The sequence below is a fragment of the Pogoniulus pusillus genome, chromosome 5, assembly GCF_015220805.1.
Source record: "Pogoniulus pusillus isolate bPogPus1 chromosome 5, bPogPus1.pri, whole genome shotgun sequence".
Classification (NCBI taxonomy): domain Eukaryota; kingdom Metazoa; phylum Chordata; class Aves; order Piciformes; family Lybiidae; genus Pogoniulus; species Pogoniulus pusillus.
Window position 1 is genome coordinate 18,574,206 of NC_087268.1, and position 26,047 is coordinate 18,600,252.

The 26,047-nt window shown below is 42.6% G+C and overlaps 1 protein-coding gene across 7 annotated transcripts in view; it reads left to right on the top strand.

Moving 5' to 3' along the window:
• The window catches only part of STXBP5L (syntaxin binding protein 5L), a 307,500-nt gene that overhangs the window by 187,606 nt on the left and 93,847 nt on the right, over positions 1-26,047 (top strand). For all 7 annotated transcript variants that reach the window (XM_064143383.1, XM_064143384.1, XM_064143388.1 and 4 more), the window contains exons 12-16: positions 1,143-1,290; positions 3,541-3,608; positions 11,683-11,723; positions 13,358-13,575; positions 25,128-25,300. In XM_064143383.1, the coding sequence (XP_063999453.1) occupies positions 1,143-1,290; positions 3,541-3,608; positions 11,683-11,723; positions 13,358-13,575; positions 25,128-25,300 (648 nt within the window). The remainder of the gene's footprint in view (positions 1-1,142; positions 1,291-3,540; positions 3,609-11,682; positions 11,724-13,357; positions 13,576-25,127; positions 25,301-26,047) is intronic.

Consider the following 26,047-nt stretch of genomic DNA (forward strand, 5'->3'; position numbering starts at 1 on the left):
ATCAGAGTTAAGTAATAGTTGGTCATATGCTGAATGTATGTTTTGGAAATCAGATTCAACTAATACGTAGATACATGCCTGACCTCACTAGGCTCCATAGGGACAGCATGACCTAGCTGGAGGTGTCCCTGAGGAGTAGGGGTTGGATGAGATGACTTTGGAGGGTCCCTTCCAAACCAGTACAATCTGTGAATTTGTGACTATCACTTAAGAATTTACTTAAATATCTTAATAAGTAATGGCATGAATTTCTAGTGGGTCTGTAGGACTATTTCATGATCCAGCTGCTGGTTTAAACATCAAATAGCACTTTCACAGGAGAGTCAGTGTTCATATCAAAGAGGAACTATGTGTCATGGAATGCAGAATCCAATTCTTTATTTTGTTCTGCCTCCAACACTACAAGTAATTTACATCCATATTCAAGTAATTTACATCCACATTCACAGTTATACAACTGGAAACAGATTTGGCCCTTAACACCTTGAAACATTTTGAGTGAACCATATTCTGGTCTCACTCACTTTCAAGAGTAATCCAAATAATTTCATCACTATAAAATGGATGTAACAGAAATCAGAATCGGATCTCCTGTATTTTTGAATTGCGAATAACATTGTGTAGTATGCCAGAAGTGAGGCCAAACTGTCCAAACTGATGGAAGTGAGAAATAAACTGAGACCTACTTCATCTGTTATCACAGTTGTTCACTGTAGAATCAGTACTCTACCAACCCAATAAGCTGCACAGCATAAAATCCACAGTTGTAGAAGTAATTCTTAGGTTACAATATATATCATATCCATGATGCTCAAGTGTCTATGAAATGTGTCACTTCTGTGTTGATAAAATTTTTGACGTGTTGGGAAATATTAGTTCCTAATCCTCATTCAGACAAGTAGTTCTCATTAGTCTCAGGAACTGTTCACATGAACAGTTGTTGATGTTACAAGAGGGTTCTTGTCACAGCAGTGGTATTTTTATTTGAATGATTACACAGATACCTGTGTTTTAATAAATAAAGGAAAATGTATGTTATTAGTAATGTTTTCCATTCTGTTACACATTATTATATAAGCATATGTTTCTTTCTATGACTCAGTGTGTCACAGTGCTTCTAATAAATTGTCTTCCTTAACTAGTTTTCCAATCTTTGAAAATCCATATCCTATTGACATTCATGAGTCACCTGTTACCTGCACAGAATATTTTGCGGACTGTCCTCCAGATTTGATTCCTGTGCTCTATTCTGTAGGAGCAAAGCACAAAAAGCAAGGATACAGCAATAAGGTAATCAAAAGCAATTATTTTTATGAAACAAAGAAATTAGATGTGCAACCTATGTTTTTGGTAACATCTTACAACATAATTTTATTTCTTTAATCATTGCTTTCAAGATGATTCAACCAGCAGCTTAGCAACATGCTTGCAGCCTGTTATTTGTCCCTCAGAAACACTATCACTTAAGCACCTATGTATGACTGTTAACTGTTATATAGGACTTAATTATTAGGCTGCTGGAACTATGACAGATCAGACTGAGTTAAAGGAAAACCATCAGTGTACCATTCAAATTTGTATGGATAAGTCATCTCAAAGAAAAAAAGCGCTGTAACTGAAAGAAGTTAGCAAAGAGTTTCAATGAAAGTTGAGGGCTGACAGCATGCCTGTGACATTTTTATTGAATAGAGATACTAATAATTATTTTACTGAGCTGACAAATCCTTAGCATAATGCTTTAAGAAACAGGACAAGCAGCAGAAATAATAATAAGAACTGCAATTATTTTACAGAGTATTAGTCTGTATTAGTAGTATTAGAGTATTAGTATTAGTTTTGACTTACACTAATCCATCACAATATTTTATTTGAATGGGTAAGCAAATCAGACATCAGGTTTTTATTCATATTAACAGAAATATTCTCCTTGGAGCTGCCTTATGGTCCATGAACTGAGAAACTGTGCTCTTCTTTTGGATTTTCATTCAGCAAAGTACTTCAGAAAGTATTTTTTTTCCTCTTATTTGAGTTTGTCTGCTTATCTATCCTTCCCTCATACACAATGTTTCCCAAAATTTTCACCTTCTACCTGTGTTCCTTGCAATCATTCTTGTCCCACTGCTTCATTTATGCACATGGAAATATGCACTCTGAATGTAGGTAGCCACCCATTTGCGACTCATTTCTGTACCCACAAACATCACTAAATGGTTTCACATAACTAGTTTTTATTCCCATTTTTTCCACCTCCTCCCTGTATTCCTTACGATCATTCATGTCCCCTTGCTTTGTTTATGCACATGGAAATATGTACTCTGAATGTAGGTAGCCACTCATTTACCGCTCATTTCTCTACCCACAAATGTCACTAAATTATTTCACATAACCAGTTTTTGTTCGCATTTTTTTGCTGACTTGCTCATGCTCTACACACATCCTCACCCACTTTGCATGTATTTTATCCTTCATGTCCTGTATCCATGCAGCTCAAGCTTTAGGTGCAGACCAGCATTCTGCTCTACCAGCCTAGGCCAAGGAAGAGAATGGGTGTCTTACCACAAGGAGTTTAGCCCTTAACACAAGAGCTAAACTCCCTGCTCTCTCAACACAAAAGCAATGGGAAAAGTAACACACAAAACTCAGGGTTGAGATGAAGAGATAAGAGTTTAATATCATAATCACAATGTATATCTTAGCTAATAATCTTATTAATCTAATAATACAGTGCATGATTACCTTAGCTTAGCCTATTTGCAGAAGAAGCACAGTGAAATACAGGAAGAAAACACAGCATAAAACAAGAAACCAAACCCAGCAGCTACCTGTCTCCCCCCCATCTCACTGCCATGCCTGCAGAATAGAGCCAACACCCAAGAGCACAGAACCCAGAAGCAGCAATCAGAACAGGAAGCTCTGCATGTTGCAGTCTGAACTTCAAGCCCTACAATACTTTGCTCCACTTGGCACTTTCTTTTTTTTTTTTTGAAGCTGCTATGACAGCAGCAAGATATGAATAACTGCAGCAGGTTCAACTGAATCCAAGACACATTAGTAAAAAGTATACAGAGAAAAAGTAATGATTTCATACATTCTGTAAAAGTTGCAGTCCCTGATCTCATGTCTTGTGCTGTCTTGCTCAGACATTTGTTTCTGGGACAATCTTTTCAGTAGTCTTTGTCCTCAAAATAAATTCTCCTGTGGAAACCCCAGGAGTCCAGCAATCTGGAAAGAGTAACACAGCCCTTTATTGTTCCTTCTTCTAGTTCCCGGTTTGAGTTGTTGTTACCTGTGCAGAAATACTTTTAAAACATAGAGCTTTAATTGATGTCATAAAACCCCCATATGTTGTGTTTCAAAAGCTTTAGATGATAATATAATAATGTTGATAAGCTTTAAGCCTTGAATGTCACATGGTTTCATTTCTTTGATGAGTTGTGTTGCCTTTTTTAGGAGGAAGATGTTCACCACTGAGTTTAAAAACCAACTAGGCAAGATTGATAAGAACTAGCTGTGATTTCTGTTCTCTTGTTGTTTGTTTAGGAGTGGCCTATCAACGGTGGAGCATGGAACCTTGGCGCTCAGACATACCCTGAAATCATTATTACAGGGTGAGAATGAAACTGAGGATTGGTACTTTTAAAACCTTAGTCTCTACATCTATTGACTATGAGTTAGCTATAGTTAAGTGTTGACCCTTCACAAAATACCCTTTCCCTTTTCATTTGAGGTATGTAGTACTTTTTCTCTTGTGCATAGTCACCATAGCAATTCCCATGTGTTGTAGAAAACACAGCTTTGTAATTGGGGATGAGGTACCATAAAGAATTATCATTTGAGGCTCCAATGTTAGACAGAAAACCTACATACTTGAGAGAGTGAGGTCTTTGGCAAGGAGAATTCAATGAAAAGGAATATTTGGGCCTTGAAGGACATAGAGAATAGCTTTTAAAAGGGGTGTGATGGTTTGGGGGTTACCCCGCCCCCCCACACTTTGTATTTGCCCCAGGTAACTCAGACGGACCCTGGGAATATAGATGAAGCAATTTATTTACAGCTAGCAGAATTTACAAGCAGCTATTTACAATATATACAGTTATATACAATTATATACAGAAATATACAAAGGATAAACAATACAAAAGCACAACTCCCCTCCCAGAAACCTGAGTCCCCAGGAGGGGCTCTCAAACCACCCCAACACCTCCCCCGGCCCTCTCAACCTTACCCCAGTTCTCAGGAAGAAAAGAGGTGCAGCCAAGAGGTTAGGGAGCAGGGTTAGTGGGAGCAGGGTTAATGAGATGTGTCTCGGTCTAAGGCAAAAGCAAGAGTGAGAAACAAAAATGGAGAAAGTTTACTTCTTCTTCCCAGAGTTCTCAGCATGACTGTGAGAGAAGTTGACATCAATTGTTTTCATTTCACTGCCTGTTATCTAGTTCTTATACCAAAACATTCTAGCTTGCTTCAAACTAGCACAATCCACCCCTTGTCTACTTCGCTCAGAGTATCGCTGAGAATTATCCAATCTAATCTAAACCAATATTTACACTAAAACAATATATATACAAGTTCAGTTCACACTTCAATCAGATGTAGGTGATTCAAAAGCTCAGAACAGGGACTCCCAGGTGATGTTGGGTTCGTGCTCACTTACTGTAGATTCTATCGTAGATTCTCTGAGTGTTGGGCACCGATGTTACCTAGAACAGAAAACTCCTAACAGCTTGAATTTAAACTCTCTCAGCTAAGGTTAAATTTCTCTGTGGAATACACTGGATTTCACCATTCTCCTTCATTACCCAGTATGTATGACCAGGACCTTCAGCAGATACCACCCCTCGGACAGGTTTCCCTTCGCCCGAAGGAGAAAATACCCAAACAGTTTTCTCTAACAGATTCTTCTCACGTACAACAGGAACTTTATCACCGTCTACTGTTTGGACCAAGTCTGATTGTGCAGGTCCTGCTCTGTTTACTGAACCTCTACTATTTACCAACCAGGTAGCTTGTGCTAAATGTTTGTCCCAGTTTTTTAGAGTTCCACCCCCCATGGCTTTTAGGGTGGTTTTCAGCAAACCGTTGTAACGCTCAATCTTCCCTGAAGCTGGTGCATAGCAGGGTATGTGATAGATCCATTCAATACCATGCACTTTGGCCCAGTTTTTCACAAGATAGTTCTTCAAATGAGTACCATTGTCTGACTCGATTCTTTCTGGAGTTCCATGTCTCCACATGATTTGTCTCTCCAAACCAACAATGGTGTTATGTGCAGTAGCATGTGGAACTGGATAGGTTTCCAACCATCCAGTGCTGGCTTCTACCATCGTTAGCACATACTGCTTGCCAGAACGAGATCGAGGCAAAGTGATGTAGTCAATCTGCCAGGCTTCTCCATACTTGTACTTTGACCATCTCTCACCATACCATAAGGGCTTGATTCGCTTAGCCTGCTTAATAGCAGCACAAATGTCACAGTCATAGATGACTTGGGTGATAGCGTCCATGGACAAGTCGATTGACCTATCACGAACCCATCGGTATGTTACGTCTCTGCCTTGATGTCCAGATGAATCATGGGCCCACCGAGCCAAGAACAGCTCACCTCGGTGTTTCCAATCAAGGTCAATGACAAGTTCAGAGTTGGTGTCAACTTGAGCAATCGTAGCAGCTTGGTCTGCCTTCTGGTTATGTTGATGTTCCTCAGTGGCTCTGCTCTTAGGCATGTGTGCATCTACATGCCGCACCTTCACTGGAATTTTCTCCAGCCGTGCATCAATGTCCTGCCATAGATCAGCACACCAAATAGGCTTTCCTTTCCTCTGCCAACCATTCTTCTTCCAGTCCTTTAGCCAACCCCATAGAGGATTGGCTACCATCCACGAGTCGGTGTAGAGGTAAAGGATAGGCCAATTTTCACGTTCAGCCACATCAAGAGCAAGTTGGACAGCTTTTACCTCAGCGAACTGACTGGATTCTCCTTCTCCATCTTTCGTTTCGGTAACTCTCCTAGTTGGACTCCAGACTGCTGACTTCCATATTCGCTTGTTCCCAACAAGATGACAGGAACCATCTGTGAACAAAGCCTAGTTCTTTTCCTGATCAGAGAGATCACCATAGGGAGGAGCTTCCTCAGCACGAGTTATTTTCTCCTCCGGAGGTTTGGAACAGTCTGTGCCTTCCGGCCAGTTGGTGATCACCTCCACCAGACCAGGTCGGTCAAGATTACCCATTCGCACTCGTTGGGTTATCAAAGCCATCCATTTAGACCAGGTTGCATCTGTGGCATGATGTGGTGATGAACCTTTGCCCTTGAACATCCAGTTCAGAACAGGCAGTCTAGGAGCTAAAAGCAATTGTGACTCAGTTCCAATCACTTCAGAAGCTGCTTTCACTCCTTCATAGGCTGCTAGAATCTCTTTCTCAGTTGCAGTGTAATTTGTCTCTGAACCTCTGTAGCAACGTCCCCAGAAACCAAGTAGACGACCACGTGTCTCATTTGGAGCTCTCTGCCAAAGACTCCAAGTTGGACCATTGTCACTGGCAGCCGTGTACAGAATGTTCTTAATGTCTGGACCAGATCTCACAGGTCCCAAGCCCACTGCATGGACTATTTCTCGTTTCATCTGATCAAAGGCTGCTTGTAGTTCAGGTCCCCACTCGAAATTGTTTCTCTTATGAGTCACATCATGCAGAGGTTTGACAATCTGACTGAAACCAGGAATGTGTAGTCTCCAAAATCCCACCACACCAAGGAAAGAAAGTGTGTCCTTCTTACTGGTGGGAACTGCCATGGTAGAGACTTTGTTGATCACATCCTGAGGAATGTGACGGCGACCATCCTGCCACCGCACTCCCAGAAACTGAATTTCTTTGGCAGGTCCTTTGACCTTGTCTCTCTTAATGGCAAAACCTGCTTGCAACAGAATGTCAATGATTTTGTTACCTTTCTTGAAGACTTCCTCTGCAGTTTGGCCCCACACAATGATGTCGTCGATGTACTGGATGTGCTCTGGAGCTTTACCTTTCTCCAGTGCATTGTGGATGACTGAGTGACAGATTGTTGAGCTGTGTTTCCACCCCTGAGGCAAACGATTGAACTGGTACTGGATTCCTCTCCAGGTGAATGCAAACTGAGGCCCGCACTCCTTTGCTATGGGAATAGAGAAGAAAGCATTAGCAATGTCTATGGTTGCATACCATTTAGACTACTTCGATTCCAGCTCATACTGGAGTTCCAGCATGTCCGGCACAGCTGCGCTCATGGATGGCGTCACCTCGTTGAGGTCACGAAAATCAACTGTGAGTCTCCAGTCGCCTGTAGGTTTACGTACAGGCCAGATGGGGCTGTTGAAAGGTGAATGAGCTTTCTCGATGACAGCCTGACTCTCCAATTGACGAATCAGCTGATGAATGGGCAACAAAGAGTCACGGTTAGTTCTGTACTGCCTATGATGAACAGTTTGAGTTGCAATTGGCACCTCCAGGTCCTCTATGTCATGATGTCCCACAACTGCAGATTCTTCAGAAAGTTCAGGTCTAACAGACAATTTCAATTTATCATCCTCAATCTCTACAGATGCTATTCCAAAAGCCCATTTATGACCCTTAGGATCTTTGAAACAACCTTGTCTCAAAAAGTCAATTCCCAAAATGCAAGGCGCATCAGGACCAGTTACAATAGTATGTGTCTTCCACTCTTTACCAGTTAAACTGATCTCAGCCTGTATTTTAGTTAACTCTTGAGATCCACCAGTGATTCCAAAAATAGATATGGACTCTGTCCCTTTGCAATTAGATGGCAACAAAGTACACTGAGCACCTGTGTCAACTAAAGCCCTGTATTTCCGAACTCTTGAACTGCCAGGCCACCTAATGAACACATTCCAATAGATTCGGTTCTCTCCACTATCCCTTTCCTCCTCCTGGCTGGAGGCAGGGCACCCCTAATGCTGAACATGGCATGTAGGGTATACACAATGATTGGTGTTGTTGTGAGAGGAATTGCAACTGTTGGAATAATTGCAGTTGCTCTGGGGAGCTGAAGAAGTGACAGCTATTTTTCTGGCATTATTGCCTCTGTTTCTGCCACTCTGCAGATCCCTGACTCTCTTTGAAAGAGCTGAAGTAGGTTTACCATCCCACTTGTTCATGTTCTCACCGTATGTGTCACGCAGAAGTATCCACAGTGACGCACGTGATTGCTGCTGTCTGGGTGGAATTTGTCTCCTCCTGGGCTGGAATTGCCTTGCAGGAGGTGGGCGTCTGTTCCTAATGGCAGAAACATGCACCCATTCAGATGATGCAGGAATGGTATCCTTTACCAGATTGGTAATGTTTTTGAGATCCTCCTTCAGTTCTTTCATGCCATTTCTAATGCCATTCTCAATACCTTCCTTAAGCTCTGTAGTCATAGTCTTTATGGCACAGTTTATAGCAGAATGTGACAAGCTGTCCTCTATCTGCCTGAGCTGATCAGTGAATTCACCAACAGTGAAAGACCTTCCATTATCACTCCTTGCTAGAAACTTACTGGCCAAGATGTTAGCATAGGATGAAGGAGCAAGCTTAATCAGCTTCTTCATGAGACCTGTTCTCAAAGGAATATCATCAGGCTCATGAGTACCATGATCTCCATAAAGCACTTCCTTCACAGCAAACTCCTTCAGAAGCTTAATTCCCTGCTCAATGGTGTTCCACTTCTTGGCAGCCCATGGCAAATCATCTTGGGAAGGATATCTCATAGCCACAGCCAACAGAAGGCGTGTCCACAAGCTAACCCTACCAAGAGGACTTGCTAGGTGTTTGTCCACTCCACTCTCCTTAGTGAGTGGTCCCAGCTGCTTGGCAGACTTGTCTCCTACCTGCAGAGCATTAGCACCAATGCCACGGCATCTCACTAGCCAGCTTAGGATTGGCTCACCTGATTCCCTTGAGTGTTCCTTTCTAACTTCCCTGACCTCTCTGAGTGGATCCTTGGAGCCTTGGATGTCATCTTCCACCTCCTCTTCCACCTGTTGATCTGGTGGTACTGGGCCTAACAGAACCTTCCTCATAGCACTCTTAAACTCATTGGAACCATCCTCTCTCTTGGCAGCCAACCTCACAGCACTCCTCTCACTTGAGTATTGATGTCTCAGCACATCTACAAGCTCTCGCAGACTAACTATCTCCTCCTCCTCTTCTCCTTGCTGATCACTAGAGGTCCCCTCTCTTACATCCTCCTGCGAACCACTCTTTGTCTTAGCTTTTGCCTTAGCAGGTGCCAGAAGGGCCTGAGCAGCAACAGACTTGGATGTGTCTGCTGGAGGGTTTGAATTGTTAGGGGTCTGACCTGGAGCATTTGAATCATTAGGAGTCTGACCTGGAGGGTTTGAATTATTTGAGGTCTGACTTGGAGCTTGTGAGTTCAAATCTGCCTTGCTTTTAACAGAAGGATTTTGGTTCTGGTCTGCTGGCTGGGGGTTCGAATTGGCTGAGCTGGTGTCATTAGGATTTGGACTGACTGGGCTAGCGTTACCAGCATTAGCAGTGTTATTATTTGCCTGCCCTCCTGGGATGCCTGCCAACCCTGAGGTGTTATTGTTGCTAGGAACATTCTGATTTTGGGTATTTGCCTGTGCTCCTGGGGCTCCTGCTAAACTCTGCCCGTTGTTTTTGCTATCCTTATCATTGTTTAAGTTAGTGGCGGGAACACTGGCCGTGTTCCCAGCACTTGGAGAAGGAGGGGCAGAGGCTGGCAAGGGGGAAGCCGATAACTGTGTTCCCTTGTTTTGCTGTGAAAGAGACTGCTTCTGAGACACAGAATTTTTCCTAGCTCTTACAGAGGCTGGTTTTGAATTTTTCACCAATAATGCCAAAATTAATATGAAAATTAAAATCATAAAAGCCAGATTACTGCACACCAATCCCGCCACAATCTCTTTTCTGTAAAAATCCTTGCATGGACTTGGCATTTCAGTTTGGGGCTGGATGACCCTCATGAGAGCAGTAGATAAAGCAGACTCTCGATTGATTGTAACATTATTGACAAAAACTCTTGTAATATCACTAGTAACATTCTCAGTGACACTAAAACCAGCATAACCAAGAATAAAATCACCCCAGCTCCAGAACATGTTAGAAAGCTTAACTTTAGCCTTCTTAAGAACTACATGAAGCAAGAAATAACCAATTTGATCTTTGATCCAATTGTACACAAAAAACCAGAAAACAGGCCACACAGCAATCCCCACCAAGTACAATAGCTGCTTGATTAGCTTCATCTTAATTCCCAGAGCTAATTTCCAATCACTCAAAAATATCTAGCCCCACGTTGGGAAAGCCAATTAAAAAATGTGATGGTTTGGGGGTTACCCCGCCCCCCCACACTTTGTATTTGCCCCAGGTAACTCAGACGGACCCTGGGAATATAGATGAAGCAATTTATTTACAGCTAGCAGAATTTACAAGCAGCTATTTACAATATATACAGTTATATACAATTATATACAGAAATATACAAAGGATAAACAATACAAAAGCACAACTCCCCTCCCAGAAACCTGAGTCCCCAGGAGGGGCTCTCAAACCACCCCAACACCTCCCCCGGCCCTCTCAACCTTACCCCAGTTCTCAGGAAGAAAAGAGGTGCAGCCAAGAGGTTAGGGAGCAGGGTTAGTGGGAGCAGGGTTAATGAGATGTGTCTCGGTCTAAGGCAAAAGCAAGAGTGAGAAACAAAAATGGAGAAAGTTTACTTCTTCTTCCCAGAGTTCTCAGCGTGACTGTGAGAGAAGTTGACATCAATTGTTTTCATTTCACTGCCTGTTATCTAGTTCTTATACCAAAACATTCTAGCTTGCTTCAAACTAGCACAAGGGGACTATCTGTTCTTCTATAGCTGTTGTCCTTTGGCCTTCTGGGAACTTTGTAACTGGAGAGTATTTGGGAATTCATCTTAATGCCCCAGCATTAGTGAGGCTGTGGTGCACTGTGATGAATTTTACCTTGTGAGTGGAGAGAGAGCCCCATAACAAAAAGATCTAGAAAGGCTCAAGTTGCAGTGGAAACCTCCTGAGCAATGCTTGATGGATTTTCAAGAGGCTACGCTGTAAAACAGAAGATATTTAGCTTTGATACACTGTGTTTCCTTCTGATTATTACTTAACAGTTGTTTTTAAAAACAAGATTATGATTTGTGCAATAAAGTGTGGAAGGAATTATTCTCCTTTCAAACACAAGTGCCTTCTTTCCAGAGCATTACTTCAGGGGTTATTTTATTTTGCTGTAAAGAACACAGCTGTAAGGGATTAAGCGAAATGAAATTTCCGTCTGTCTTTTCATAGTTCATTATACAAACTTAGTTTTAGGGTGCATGGACTCGAAACTGGCTTACTGCAGAGCCGAAAGCACTGTAATTTAAACTTGGCATTAGTCTGGGAACTGATTCCTCACTGTTTCAATCTTAAGCTTAGTTGCTTACTTCTCTGTAGGAAATGTGTGAATAAGTGTTAGGTAAATACCTAATCAAACTGATAACAGTGTATTTTCTTACAGTAAGCATATGTGTATTATATACTGTCAGGAAGAGAATTATCATGTGAGGAAAACACAGTTTTTATGTTTACTTTTTTTTTTATTCATTGAAAGTAGAAGATGTTTTACGATTGCATCTTGGTTTAACACATTACCTTTTTATATTTTTTTAAGCCATGCAGATGGATCAGTAAAGTTTTGGGATGCTTCTGCCAGTAAGTTTCTAAGTTCACTTTTATATATAGTGCTGACAAATCACATACATACATGTATAGATCTATCATGATACTTAACTGTATGAGAAGTATAGAGCCTATCTGGAGGTGGGTAGGTTCAGACTGGACGTGAGGAGGAAAAGAGAAGACTTAAAGGGGATTTGATAAATGTTTATAAGGATCTGAAGGCTGTCCAGGAAAGGGGGACAGGCTCTGCTCACTTGCTCCCTGGGATAGGACAAGGAGCAATGGGTGTAAATTGCAGCAAAAGAGGTTCTGCCTCAACACAAGGGGGAATTTCTGTAATGTAAGGGTCACAGAGCATTGTAATAGGTTTCCCAGAGAGGTTGTGGGGTCTCCTTCTCTAGAGACTTTCAGGGCCTGTCTGGATGTGTTCCTCTGTGATCTGTGTTAAATAGTGTTGTCCTGCTCTGGCAATGGGGTTGGACTTAATGATCTCCTTGGGTCCCTTCCAACCCCTAACATCTCGTGAGCCTGTGATCCTGTGATTTTTTTCTGACCTTTTGCAGTTATTAATTAATGCTGATGATAATATAAAAGTAGTGAAAAAACAAGGAGGAGCACCAGTGAAACAAAATGGGGTTAATTATAACCTATTTTAGCTCAGATATTTGTGTCAGTGGAGGCTTTATAAACAGGTATCAATACAGATAATCTTTATTCAGGAAATTCAAAACATTTTAGAACTCCTCTTTGTTCAAAAAGCCTTTGTGTTGTGCAGGCCACTGAAATATTTTCTTAATATCTGCTCCTGAAGACTTTATCTGCAAATGCAGAAAGTTGAGTGAGCTTAAATAAGAACAAAAGTAAAATCATAGAATCAACCAGGTCAGAAGAGATCTCCAAGCTCATCCAGTCCACCCTAGCACCCAGCCCTGTCCAATCAACTACACCATGGCAGAAAGTGCCTCATCCGATCTTCTCTTGAGCACTTTCAGGTATGGCGCCTCCACCACCTCCCTGGGCAGCACATTTCAATGATCTTTACATTCTAACAAGACAATTATCTCAGACAAATTAAATCTTAGTTTCATATCTCATTAGGAGAATGGTACCATTATCAGAGCCTCTCTGTAACATTCAGTGTAAACCTAATTACAGACATAATGGTTAACTGACACCTCTGGCATGCTGTCACAGAAAGTACTAAGAATGTTTTCACAACTATCCATTTTGGAAGTATGAAATGCATATTCTAGCAGATCTGTGCCACAGAATAATGTCTGTGTTATATAATACCCATCTTTTCTGCTTCTTAGAGCTTCCTAAGATTCTTTGTTATGCTATAATGGAAAGAAAATCAGCACCAAGGAATTTTTATGTTTGATTTGCTTCATGTTAGTCAGTACTTTCTTTAACATGTTTTAATATCTTCCAGTTACTCTGCAGATGTTGTACATATTAAAAACGTCCAAGGTCTTTGAAAAATAGAAAACGGGAGAAGAAGAAGCAACAGCTGCACTTTTCTTCTTCTTTTCTTCTTCTTCTTCTTAGACCTTCCTAATATTCTTTGCTGTGCTATAATGAAAAGACAATCGCAACCGAGGAATTTTTATGTTTGATTTGCTTCATGTTAGTCTGTACTTTCTGTAATATGATTTAATATCTTCCAGTTACTCTGCAGATGTTGTACAAATTAAAAACGTCCAAGGTCTTTGAAAAACAGAAAACAGGAGAAGGAAAAGCCACAGCTGAGATAGTGGAAGAAGATCCTTTTGCCATTCAGATGATGTACTGGTGTCCTGAAAGCCGAATTTTCTGTGTGGCAGGGGTTTCTGCCTATGTGGTTGTTTACAGGTTCAGCAAACATGAAGTAAATACTGAAATTGCAGTAAGTCCTCCAGAATTTTACTCTCTTCTAAAAGAACACAGGTTCTGAATGAAATTGTCTTGCTGTGTCTGCTCATATTTTTGCAAGATGCTCTATGAGATACAGATTTAAGGACATTCTATTTCAATCTTTTTGGACTGAATCTTACTAAAGTTAGTGAAAGTAACTGAGGTTTTGAGAGCCAAATTCCACTTTTTTTTCTTTAATAGTAACAACCAGAACATATTTCAGACAGTTTGCTTTTAAGACTTTATGGTACAGTAAATCTGTTATGTTTACCTACTCTAAAAATACTGCCTGCTATATGTTATTATTAGAAAATGTACATTGTATGCTTACATAATAGTGCTGGGCTTAAGTATCGAATCATAGAATCAGTCAGGGTTGGAAGGGACCACAAGGATCAGCTAGTTCCAACACGCCTGCCGTGCCCAGGTACACCCTAACCTAGAGTAGGCTGCCCACAACCTCATCCAGCCTGGCCATAAACACCTCCAGGGATGGGGCCTCAACCACCTCCCCAAGAAACCCATTCCAGGCTCTCACCACTCTCATGGTGAAGAACCAGTCCCCGGATCTCTTTGCTGCCTGAGGTGAATCCAGGTTCTAGTGCTTAGCATCCTCCAGCCTGAGCTTAACTTAAGTTCAACTTGTAAATCCCAGCATTTTAAAGACCACATGTTGGTTTGACTACTTGATGTAATGTTATTGTTGTGGTAAATGGAAGGTTTGGAGGCTACTCAAAGTTTTTTCTATATAGCAGGAAAGTCTGCTGCTGAACAAGTCTCAAAGGCATAGGTTGCACCTGGGATTTCCTTAATAGAAGTGTTACATGCGCCATTTCTCACCAGATTCTGGAGGCAGATAGTATGCATGAGAAAAAATCTGCTTCCTATTCAGTCTTGGAGTCATTGACATACAGTTATGTAAACAGCATTTTATGCTGTTGTTCTGAATCTACCCCATCCTGTCTCAAAATGATATCGAGGTATCTGTTCAATATAATCACTTTCACAGTGATCAATCTTTTCTCAGGAAATCTCTTTTTCAGAGCTCTGCAGAAGAACCATAGGGGAAAAAGTTACACTAATTTTAATTAAAAAAAAACCCAATGACCCTACTTATAGGATCTTTGGAAGTGGTACAGACCTGTTGTACCAATTTATTTTGCAAAATGGTTAAGTTCTATTTGGAAGATCCTATTAGAACCTTAGAAACATAAAATCATAGAACCATAGAATCATAGAAATTATAGAATCATAGAATCATAGAACCATAGAATTATAGAAACAGGTGTGATGGTTTGGGTGTTCGACACACACACACACCTCCCCCCCCCACTTTAGAAATTACCCAGACTAGGCTCAGCCAGCTCTGGAAATATGAGTGAAGCTATTTATTTACAGCTAGCACAATATACAAGCAGATATGTACAGTATATACAGTTATATACAGAAATATACAAGGTAAAAGGTAATACAGAAACACAACTCCCCTCCCAGAAACCTGAGTCCCAGGAGGGGCTCTCAAACACCCCTGCACCTTCCCCCTGCCCCTCTCAACCTTACCCCAGTCCTAAAGAAGAATAGAGGTTCAGCCAAGAGGTTAAGAAGCAAAGGTGAGTGGAAGGTGAGGTTAGGGAGATGCAGCTCAGTCAGAAACCCAAGGCAGAGTGTGAGACAACATGGCGAGAGTGTTATCTAATGTTTTCCTTTCTTCTTCAGCAAGACTCTGAGGGAAGTTGACATCACCATTGTTTTCCTTTCACAGCCTATCATCTAGTTTTTTTTGCTTACCAAAACATTCTACCCTGCTTCAAACTAGCACAATCCACCCCTGTCTACTTCACTGAGAGTATTGCTGAGATCTATCTCATCTAATCTAAACCAATATTTACACTACTGAATATTACAAGTTCAGTTCACACTTCATTCCGGCTATCTCAGATGTAGGTGATTCAAAAGCTCAGAACAGTTTGTCTCCTCATAGGTGAGACGAGAACAGGGACTCCCAGGTGACATTGGATTCATGCTCACATACTGTAGATTCTCGTGTAGATCCTGTCATTGGATGCCAATGGTACCTAGAACAGAAAACTCCTAACAGCTTGTATTATACACTCTAAATTTAAACTCACTCAGCTAAGGTTAGATTTCTCTGTGGAATACACTGGATTTCACCATTCTCCTGCATTACCCAGTAGGTGTGACCAGGACCTTCAGCAGACACCACCCCTCGGACAGGTTTCCCTTTGCCCGAAGGAGAAAATACCCAAACAGTTTCCCCTAACTGATTCTTTTCATGTACAACAGGAACTTTATCACGGTCTACTGTTTGGACCAAGTCTGATTGTGCAGGTCCTGCTCTGTTTACTGAACCCCTACTATTTACCAACCACGTAGCTTGTGCTAAATGTTTGTCCCAATTTTTCAGAGTTCCATCCCCCGTGGCTTTTAGGGTGGTTTTCAGCAAACCGTTGTAATGCTCAATCTGCCTTGAAGCTGGTGCATAGTAGGGTATGTGATAGATCCACTCAATCCCGTGCTCTTTGGCCCAGTCTTTCACTAGATTGTTCTTCAAATGAGTGCCATTGTCTGACTTGATCCTTTCTGGAGTTCCATGTCTCCACATGATTTGTCTCTCCAAGCCAAGAATGGTGTTATGTGCAGTAGCATGTGGAACTGGATAGGTTTCCAGCCATCCGGTGCTGGCCTCTACCATCGTCAGCACATACTGCTTGCCAGAATGAGATTGAGGTAAAGTGATGTAGTCAATCTGCCAGGCTTCTCCATACTTGTACTTTGACCATCTCTCACCATACCATAAGGGCTTGATTTGCTTCGCCTGCTTAATAGCAGCACAAATGTCACAGCCACTTGGGTGATAGCGTCCATGGACAATTGACCTATCACGAACCCATCGGTATGTTCCATCTCTGCCTTGATGTCCAGATGAGTCATGGGCCCACCGAGCTAAGAACAGTTCACCTTGGTGTTTCCAATCAAGGTCAAGATCAGAGTTGGTATTAACTTGAGAAATCGTAGCAGCTTGGTCTGCCTGCTGGTTGTGTTGGTGTTCCTCAGTGGCTCTGTTCTTAGGCATGTGTGCGTCTACGTGCCGCACCTTCACTGGAATTCTCTCCAGCCATGCATCAATGTCCTACCATAGATCAGCACACCGAATAGGCTTTCCTTTTCTCTGCCAACCATGCTTTTTCCAGTCTTTTAGCCAACCCCAAAGAGCATTGACCACCATCCATGAGTCAGTGTAAAGGTAAAGAATAGGCCAATTTTTGGGTTCAGCAAGTTGGACAGCTTTTACCTCAGCGAACTGACTGGATTCTTCTTCTCCATCTCTCACTTCAGTAACTCTCCTGGTAGGACTCCAGACTGATGACTTCCATATTCGCTTGTTCCCAACAAGACAACAGGAACCATCTGTGAACAAAGCCTAGTTCTTTTCCTGATCAGAGAGATCACCATAGGGAGGAGCTTCCTCAGCACGAGTTATTTTCTCCTCCGGAAGTTTGGAACAGTCTGTGCCTTCCGGCCAGTTGGTGATCACCTCCACCAGACCAGGTCGATCAAGATTACCCATTCGTGTTCGTTGGGTTATCAAAGCTATCCATTTAGACCAGGTTGCATCTGTGGCATGATGTGGTGATGAACCTTTGCCTTTGAACATCCAGTTTAGGACTGTCAGTCTAGGAGCTAAAAGCAATTGTGATTCAGTTCCAGTCACTTCAGAAGCTGCTTTCACTCCTTCATAGGCTGCTAGTATCTCTTTCTCTGTTGGGGTGTAGTTTGCCTCTGAACCTCTGTAGCTACGACCCCAGAAACCGAGTGGACAACCACGTGTCTCATTTGGAGCTCTCTGCCAAAGGCTCCAAGTTGGACCATTGTCACTGGCAGCCGTGTACAGAATGTTCTTAATGTCTGGACCAGATCGCACAGGTCCTAAGCCCACTGCATGGACTACTTCTCGCTTGATCTGATCTAAGGCTGCTTGTAGTTCAGGTCCCCACTTGAAATTGTTTCTCTTGCGAGTCGCATCATGCAGAGGTTTGACAATTTGACTGAAACCAGGAATGGGTAGTCTCCAAAATCCCACTGCACCCAAGAAAGACAGAGTGTCCTTCTTACTGGTGGGAACTGCCATGGTAGAGACTTTGTTGATCACATCCTGTGGAATGTGACGGCGACCATCCTGCCACCGCACTCCCACAAACTGAATTTCTCTGGCAAGTCCTTTGACCTTGTCTCTCTTAATGGCAAAACCTGCTTGCAACAGAATGTCAATGATTTTGTGACCTTTCTCGAAGACTTCCTCTGCAGTTTGGCCCCACACAATGATGTCATCAATGAATTGGATGTGCTCTGGAGCTTTACCTTTCTCCAGTGCATTGTGGATGACTGAGTGACAGATCATTGAGCTGCGTTTCCACCCCTGAGGCAAACGGTTGAACTGGTACTGGATTCCTCTCCAGGTGAATGCAAACTGAGGCCCACACTCCATTGCTTTGGGAATAGAGAAGAAAGCATTAGCAATGTCATTGGTAGCATACCATTTAGCCTCCTTCGATTCCAGCTCATACTGGATTTCCAGCATGTCCGGCACAGCTGCGCTCATGGGTGGAGTCACCTCATTGAGGTCACAAAAATCAACTGTCAGTCGCCAGTCTCTGTTACGCTTGTGCACAGTCCAGATGAGACTGTTGAAAGGTGAATGAGCTTTCTCAATGACAGCCTGACTCTCCAGTTGACGAATCAGCTGATGAATGGGCAACAAAAAGTCACGGTTAGTGCTGTACTGCCTGTGATGAACAGCTTGAGTAGCAATTGGCACCTCCAGGTCCTCTATGTCATGATGTCCCACAACTGCAGATTCATCAGAAAGTTCAGGTCTAACAGACAATTTCAATTTACCGTCCTCAATCTCTACAGATGCTATCGCAAAAGCCCATTTGTGACCCTAAGGATCTTTGAAACAACCTTGTCTCAAAAAGTCAATTCCCAGAAGGCAAGGCGCATCAGGACCAGTTACAATAGCATGTTTCTGCCACTCTTTCCCAGTTAAACTGATCTCAGCCTGCAACTTAGTTAACTCTTGAGATCCACAGGTGATTCCAAAAATAGATATGGACTCTGTCCCCTTACAATTTGATGGCAACAAAGTACACTGAGCACCTGTGTCAACTAAAGCCCTGTATTTCTGAACTTTTGAACTGCCAGGCCACCTAATGAACACATTCCAATAGATTCAGTTTTCTCCACTATCCCTTTTCTCCTCCTGGCTGGAGGCAGGGCACCCCTAATGCTGAACATGACATGTGGGGTGTACACAGTGATTGGTGTTGTTGTGAGAGAAATTGCAACTGTTGGAATAATTGCAGTTGCTTTGGGGAGCTGATGAAGTCACAGCTACTTTTCTGGCAATGGCAGCAAGGCCTCTGTTTCTGCCACTCTGCAGTTCCCTGACTGTCTCTGAAAGAGCTGAAGTAGGCTGACCATCCCACTTGTTCATGTTCTCACTGTATGTGTCACGCAGAATTATCCACAGTGACGCACATGATTGCTGATGTCTAAGTGGAATTTGTCTCCTCCTGGGTTGGAATTGCCTTGCAGGAGGTGGGCATCTGTTCCTGATTGCAGAAACATGCACCCATTCAGATGACACAGGAATGGTGTCTTTTTCCAGATTGGAAATGGAGGTTTTAAGATCCTCCTTCAGTTCTTTCATGCTATCTTTCATCCCCTTTATCTCTGTAGTCATAGTTTTTATGGCAGAGACTAGGGCAGAATGTGACAAGCTGTCCTCTATCTGCCTGAGCTGGTCAGTGAATTCACTAACAGTGGAAGACCTTCCATTATCACTCCTTGCTAGAAACTTGCTGGCTAAGATGTTAGCATAGGATGAAGGAGCAAGCTTAATCAGCTTCTTCATGAGACCTGTTCCAAGAGGAATGTCATCAGGCTCATGTGTGCCATGATCTCCATAAAACACTTCCTTCACAGCAAACTCCTTCAGAAGCTTAATTCCCTGCTCAATGGTGTTCCACTTCTTGGCAGAGCATGGCAGATCATCTTGGGAAGGATATCTCATAGCCACAGCCAACAGAAGGCGTGTCCACAAGCTAACCGTACCAAGAGGACTTGCTAGGTATTTGTCCACTCCACTCTCCTTAGTGAGTGGTCCTAGCTGCTTGGCAGACTTGTCTCCTACCTGCAGGGCACTGGCACTAATGCTACAGCATCTCACTAGCCAGCTTAGGATTGGTTTACCTGATTCCCTCGAGTATTCCTTTCTAACTTCCCTGACCTCTCTGAGTGGATCGTTGGAGTCCTGGATGTCATCCTTCTCCTCTTCCTCTTGTTGATCTGGATGTCCATAGCCTAGAAACAGAACTTTCCAAAGAGCACTCTTAAATTCATTGGAACCATCCTCTTTCTTGGCAGCCAACCTCACAGCGCTCCTCTCATCAGAGTACTGGGATCTGAGCATGTTTGCCGATTTCTGAAGACTTTATGCCTCCTCTTCCTTCTCCTGCACCAGAGGTCCCCTCTCTTACATCCTCTTTTGAATCACACTTTGTCAAATGTGTTGTCTTGGCTTTTGCTTTAACTGGTGCCAAAAAGGCCTGCACAGCGACAGACTTTGACGTGTCTAATGGAGGGTTGGAATCATTGGAGGTCTGGTTTGAGGTCTGTGAGTTCAGATCTGCCTTAGATCTAACAGGGTTCTGGTTGTCTGCTGGCTGGGGATTCGAGCTGGCTGAGTTAGTGTTACTCGTGTTATTAGTAGAGGGAACATCTTGGCTTTGATTATTTGCTTGTACTCCTGGGATGCCTGCCAATCCTGCTATGTTATCTTTCCCACTAGGAGTATTGGCAACTTTCCCCGAATCTGGAGAGGGAGGTAGAGTGGCTATCCCTTGCTGTACCCCTGAATTATCTTTGTTTTGGTTTGGACTACCAGATTGTTTATCTTTGGTTTTGGACACAGACAGTTTCCTAGTTCTTACAGGCATTGCACTTGAATTTTTCACACGGAATGTTAAAAGTATTATAAAATAAAAAATTGTAAGACCTAGGATCACACACACCAAAAATGCCACAGTTTGATGTGAATAAAATTCTGAACTTGGGTCTGGCATCTCAGTTCGGGGTAAGATAACCCTCATCGATGCTGTAGATAAGGCAGTGCTTTGATTGCTTGTAAAGTTATTGGTAAATGCCCCTGTAATGTTACTAGTAAAATTTTCAGTGACATTAAAACCAGCATACCCAAGAATGAGAACGCCCCAGGACCAGAAAATGCTTGTAAGTTTACCTTTGACCTTCTTAAAAACTACATTAAGCAAGAAATAACCAATTTGGGCTTTGATCCAATTGTACACAAGAAAACAGAAAGCAGGCCACAAAATCACCCCCACTAAGTAAAATAGCTGCTACATTAGCTTCATTCTGATTCCCAGAGTTAATTAACAATCACTCAAAATGAATTTGCCCCACGTTTTGGGAGCCAAATAAAAATATGTGATGGTTTGGGTGTTACTCCCCCCACACACTTTAGAAATCACCCAGACTAGGCTCAGCTAGCTCTGGAAATATGAATGAAGTTATTTATTTACAGCTATCACAATATACAAGCAGATATTTACAGTATATACAGTTATGTACAGAAATATACAAGGTAAAAGATAATACAGAAACACAACTCCCCTCCCAGAAACCTGAGTCCCCAGGAGGGGCTCTCAACCCCCCCTGCACCTTCCCCCTGGCCCTCTCAACCTTACCCCAGTCCCAAGGAAGAATAAAGGTTCGGCTAAGAGGTTAAGAAGCAAAGGTGAGTGGAGGGTATGTTAGAGAGATGCAGCTCAGTCAGCAGCCCAGCCAGAGTGAGAAAAAAAGGTGAGAGTGTTATCTAATGTTTTCCTTTCTTCTTCAGCAAGACTCTGAGGGAAGTTGACATCACCATTGTTTTCCTTTCACAGCCTATAATCTAGTTCTCACCAAAACAGTCTAGCTAGCTTCAAACTAGCACAGCAGGGAACCATAGAATCATAGAACCAAAGAACCATAGAACCTCAGAACTCTAGAATCATAGAATCATAAAACAAAAGAACCGTAGAGTCATAGAACCATAGAATAATAAAGTTCTGTGATTCTAATAGGATCTTCCAAATAGAGCTTTACCGTTTTAAAAAATAAATGAATACAGCAGGTCTGTACCACTTCCAAAGTCCAGCCAAGGCAGGGACCAAGACATAAAAAAAATCTTAGCCATGTTTACTAGCCTACATTTTTCCTTCTATCTGCAAATGGATGATAGGTAGAATTTAATAAAATGAACTTTAGTAGAAAATGGAAGATACAATCATAGAATCAAACAGGTTGGAAGAGACCTACAAGCTCATCCAGTCCACCTTAGCACCCAGCCCTGTCCAATCAACCAGACCATGGCACTAAGTGCCTCAGCCAGGCTTTGCTTGAACACCTCCAGGGATGGCAAATCCACCACCTCCCTGGGCAGCCCATTCCAATGCCAATCACATTCTCTGGCAACAACTTCCTGCTAAAATCCAGCCTAGACCTCCCCTGGCACAACTTGAGGCTGTGTTCCCTTGTTCTGTTGCTGGTTGCCTGGCAGAAGAGACCTACCCTACCTGGCTATAGCCTCCCTTCAGGTAGAGGTAGACAGCAGTGAGGTCTGCCCTGCGCCTCTTGTGCAGGCTGCACACCCCCAGCTTCCTCAGCTGTTTCTCACAGTGTTGTGCTCCAGGCTTCTCACCAGCTTTGTTGCCCTTCTCTGGCCACATTCCAGTATCTCAACCTCTCTCTTGAACTGAGGAGCCCAGAAGTGGACACAGCACTCAAAATGGGGCCTGACCAGTGCTGAGTACAGGGGCAGAATAACCTCCCTTTTCCTACTGGCCACACTCTTCCTGATCCAGGCCAGGATGCCATTGGCTCTCCTGGCCACCTGGGCACACTGCTGCCTCATTTTCAGCCCAGTATTTACGAGTACCCCCAGGTCCCTTTCTGCCTGGCTGCTCTCCAGCCACTCTGTCCCCAGCATGTAGTGCTGCTTGGGGTTGTTGTGGTCAGAGTGCAGAACCTTGCCCTTGGTCTTGTTAAATCTCACCCATCCAACCTGGCGAAGTCCCTTATCAGGGCTCTCCTACCCTCCAACAGATCCACACCTGCTCCTAGCTTGGTGTCATCTGCAAACTTACTGATGCTGGACTCAATCCCCTCATCCAGATCATCAATACAATGTTGAACAGGATTGGGCCCAGCACTGATCCTTGGGAAGCACCACTAGAGACAGCTGCCAACTGGATGTGGCACCATGCACCACCACTCTCTGGGCCTCACCCTCCAACCAGTTCATGACCCATTTCAGATTGAATCTGTCCAAGCCATGAGCTGCCAGCTTTTCCAGGAAAAGAAAACAAAACCATCCTAAGAATGATGCGCTTCTAACTGGAGCACAAGCAAATACTCTTCAACAGTTACTCCAGTCCTGCATGAAGATTAAACAACATTACAAATTGTTTCAGCCTGCAGAAATGACTTCCAGGAGATTAGGTTTTCCTCCGTTCGATATTGCATTCATTAGTTTTTGAAGGCAGAGAGTGAACATAGGTTTCTTTAGCTGATTCAGGCAAAAAGTATTCATGGATTTTACAAGGAGGAAACAAGGGATGTTTTGAGAAAGGACTCTTCTAGTTTACAGAATCACTTCTTTCAAAAATCTTAGGTTTAACAAAGTGGTTGAGAAAAAGGAGGGCCTTCAATTCTGATCTTTATCTCCCTAACGTCACAAAACCTAGGTATTGCCTTAATCTTCATTCTGGTACAGGTGATGTCTCAGTAGGAGATCACTAACTCAAAAGGAGTTTTCGGTGCCTACATCTGCAATTGCTTCTGATCACTTGAAAGTAGCAGCACCAAAATTGCCGTTCAGCTAGTAATCCCAAAACCTTGTTCCTGAGGGCTCTACTTTGTTTCTTTTTCAAAATGAGGATCTCCTTGGATAATTAATGCGGTAGAAAGAATTGCCCAATGTCAGAGGTTACAGAATCATAGAATGTCTTAGGCTGGAAGAGACCTCAAGGATCATACAGTTCCAGCCCCTGCCACACCTCCCACCTGAACAGGTCGCTCAAGGCCTCATCCAACCTGGCCTTGAACAGCTCCAGGGAGGGAGCAGGCACAACCTGTGCCAGTGTTTCACCACCTTCACTGTAAAGAACTTCTTCCTAACATCTAGTTTGAATCTCCCCTCTTGCAGTTTAAACCCATTACCCCTTGTCCTGTCATTACAAGACCTTGTCAACAGTCCTTCCCCAGCCCTCCTGTAGGTCCCCTTCAGATACTGGAAGACCACTATAAGGTCTCCTCTAAGCCTTCTCTTCTCCAGGCTGAAGAGCCCCTACTCTTGTAACCTGTCCTCATAATATTTACTGTGATTGTCAGATTTGATCTCAAATCTTTAGATTTGAGCTTTCTATCTAGTTTCCTCTGTCTTTTGGAGTCCTTCAGATAAGATTTCCTGAATTAATGGAAAGAACTAAATGCCTGGTCAGTCATCTTTTAGAATCATAGAATCAGTCAGGGTTAGACGGGACCACAAGAATCACCTAGTTCCAACGCCCCTGCCATGGGCAGGGACACCCTACCCTAGAGCAGGTTTGCCAGAGCCTCATCCAGCCTGGCCTTAAACACCTTTTCTCCCTCTAGAGAGCCTAGAAGGCAAGCAACAAGTATCTGGTTTGAACTTTGCTTTCCAGAATCCACCAAACTCATGTTCAGTCTAAGAAATACAGAAGTCTCTGCTCTGTTATTTCCGATATCCTGACTCACCTCTGGGCAAATGAAGTTCAAATGAAGTTCATCTATCAGTACTACCCACAATGTTGGTTTTCTTCATACTGGCTACAACCTGTGCCGTTATTTCTGATTTCATGACTCTCACCTCTGGGCAAATGAGGTTCATCCATCAGTACTACCCACACTGTTGGTTTTCTTCATACTGGCTACAACCTGTGCTGCAGAGACTCTGCTGTACTAGGAAATGAGGAAGCAGAGTTAATCATTCTTTTAATGAGTTTGCCTAGGAAAAAAGATAACAGAAATCAGGCAGGAAATTTTCATGGCTTTTAACTTGAACAAGACCTTCTTGTGCCAAAATATTTGTTTTGGAATGAGTGGTTGACTTCTCTTTTCATATTAAATTCTGGAAAGCCATGTTCTTGCCTTTCACTGAGAGTGAAAGACTTGAACCCATTCAGCACTAGAAGAATATACCTATGTCATTCTCAGCAAGAGTAGGGCAGAGGACCAGTTCCTATCCAGTTTTGCTGTTAGGATGTATAAATAACAAATGACAGCATTCTTTGCCTGCAAATGATAATGATAAATGTGTGTGGGAGGGGGGTAATTTTTCAAGAGAAGGCTTACTGAAATTTATTGAAAGTAAAAAAAAAAAAAAAAACCATTCAGCAGCTTCAGTAAATTATAACTCAACTTTTTTTTTCTTCATTGAAGTCATTAGAGGTACGACTTCAGTATGAAGTAGAAGATATCATTACTCCTGAACCGGAAACAAATCCTCCATTTCCAGATGCCTCCTCTCAGCTTCCTTCTTTAAAGAGCCTTTCAGGCAGTACCAACACTGTAGCATGTGAAGGAACAATGAAGGATAGCATCCCATGTCTTAGGTAAGTCTATGATGTCGGACACAGATTTGACTTTCTACAAAGCATTCCCATGTGCTGTGTTCCAGTTGTCCAGCACTCAAGAAAAAGAAGTTAATCATAGGTATGTGACACAAATAAGAAGAAACCAATATATGGAAAAAGCATGAAAATTAAGGCAAAATAATTAACAGGAGATTTAAATGCTGGAAGTAATTATGGGGAAGGTAAACATTTATAGTAAAGATTTTATAGTCATTTCCAGTGTGATCTGAGAGTAAATCTTCACCTCATGCTGACAAATTTGAATGGCTTAGAATTACTACAGAATAGATCAAGGTCTTTCTGAGCAACTGTTTTGGCGTTTTCTTGAATTCACATAGAGATTTCCATAAAGCAGACATGTGCAAAGCTTTCCCTCATTTGTAGAATTGTAGAATCAACCAGGTTGGAAGAGACCTCCAAGATCATCCAGTCCCACTTAGCACCTAGCTCTGTCCAATCAACCTGACCATGTCACTAAGTGCCTTATCCAGTCTTTTCTTGAGCACCTCCAGCAGCGGTGACTCCACAACCTCCCTGGACAGCCCATTCCAATGCCTATCACTCTTTCTGTCAAGAACTTCCTCCCTAACATCCAGCCTAGACCTCTCTCAGCATAACTTAAGACTGTGTCTCCTTGTTCTCTTGCTGGTTCTGAAAATGGCATGAGAATTTAAAAGCAATATTGTGACATTGTTCATGTAAAATCAACAGTGTTATTTCATAGCA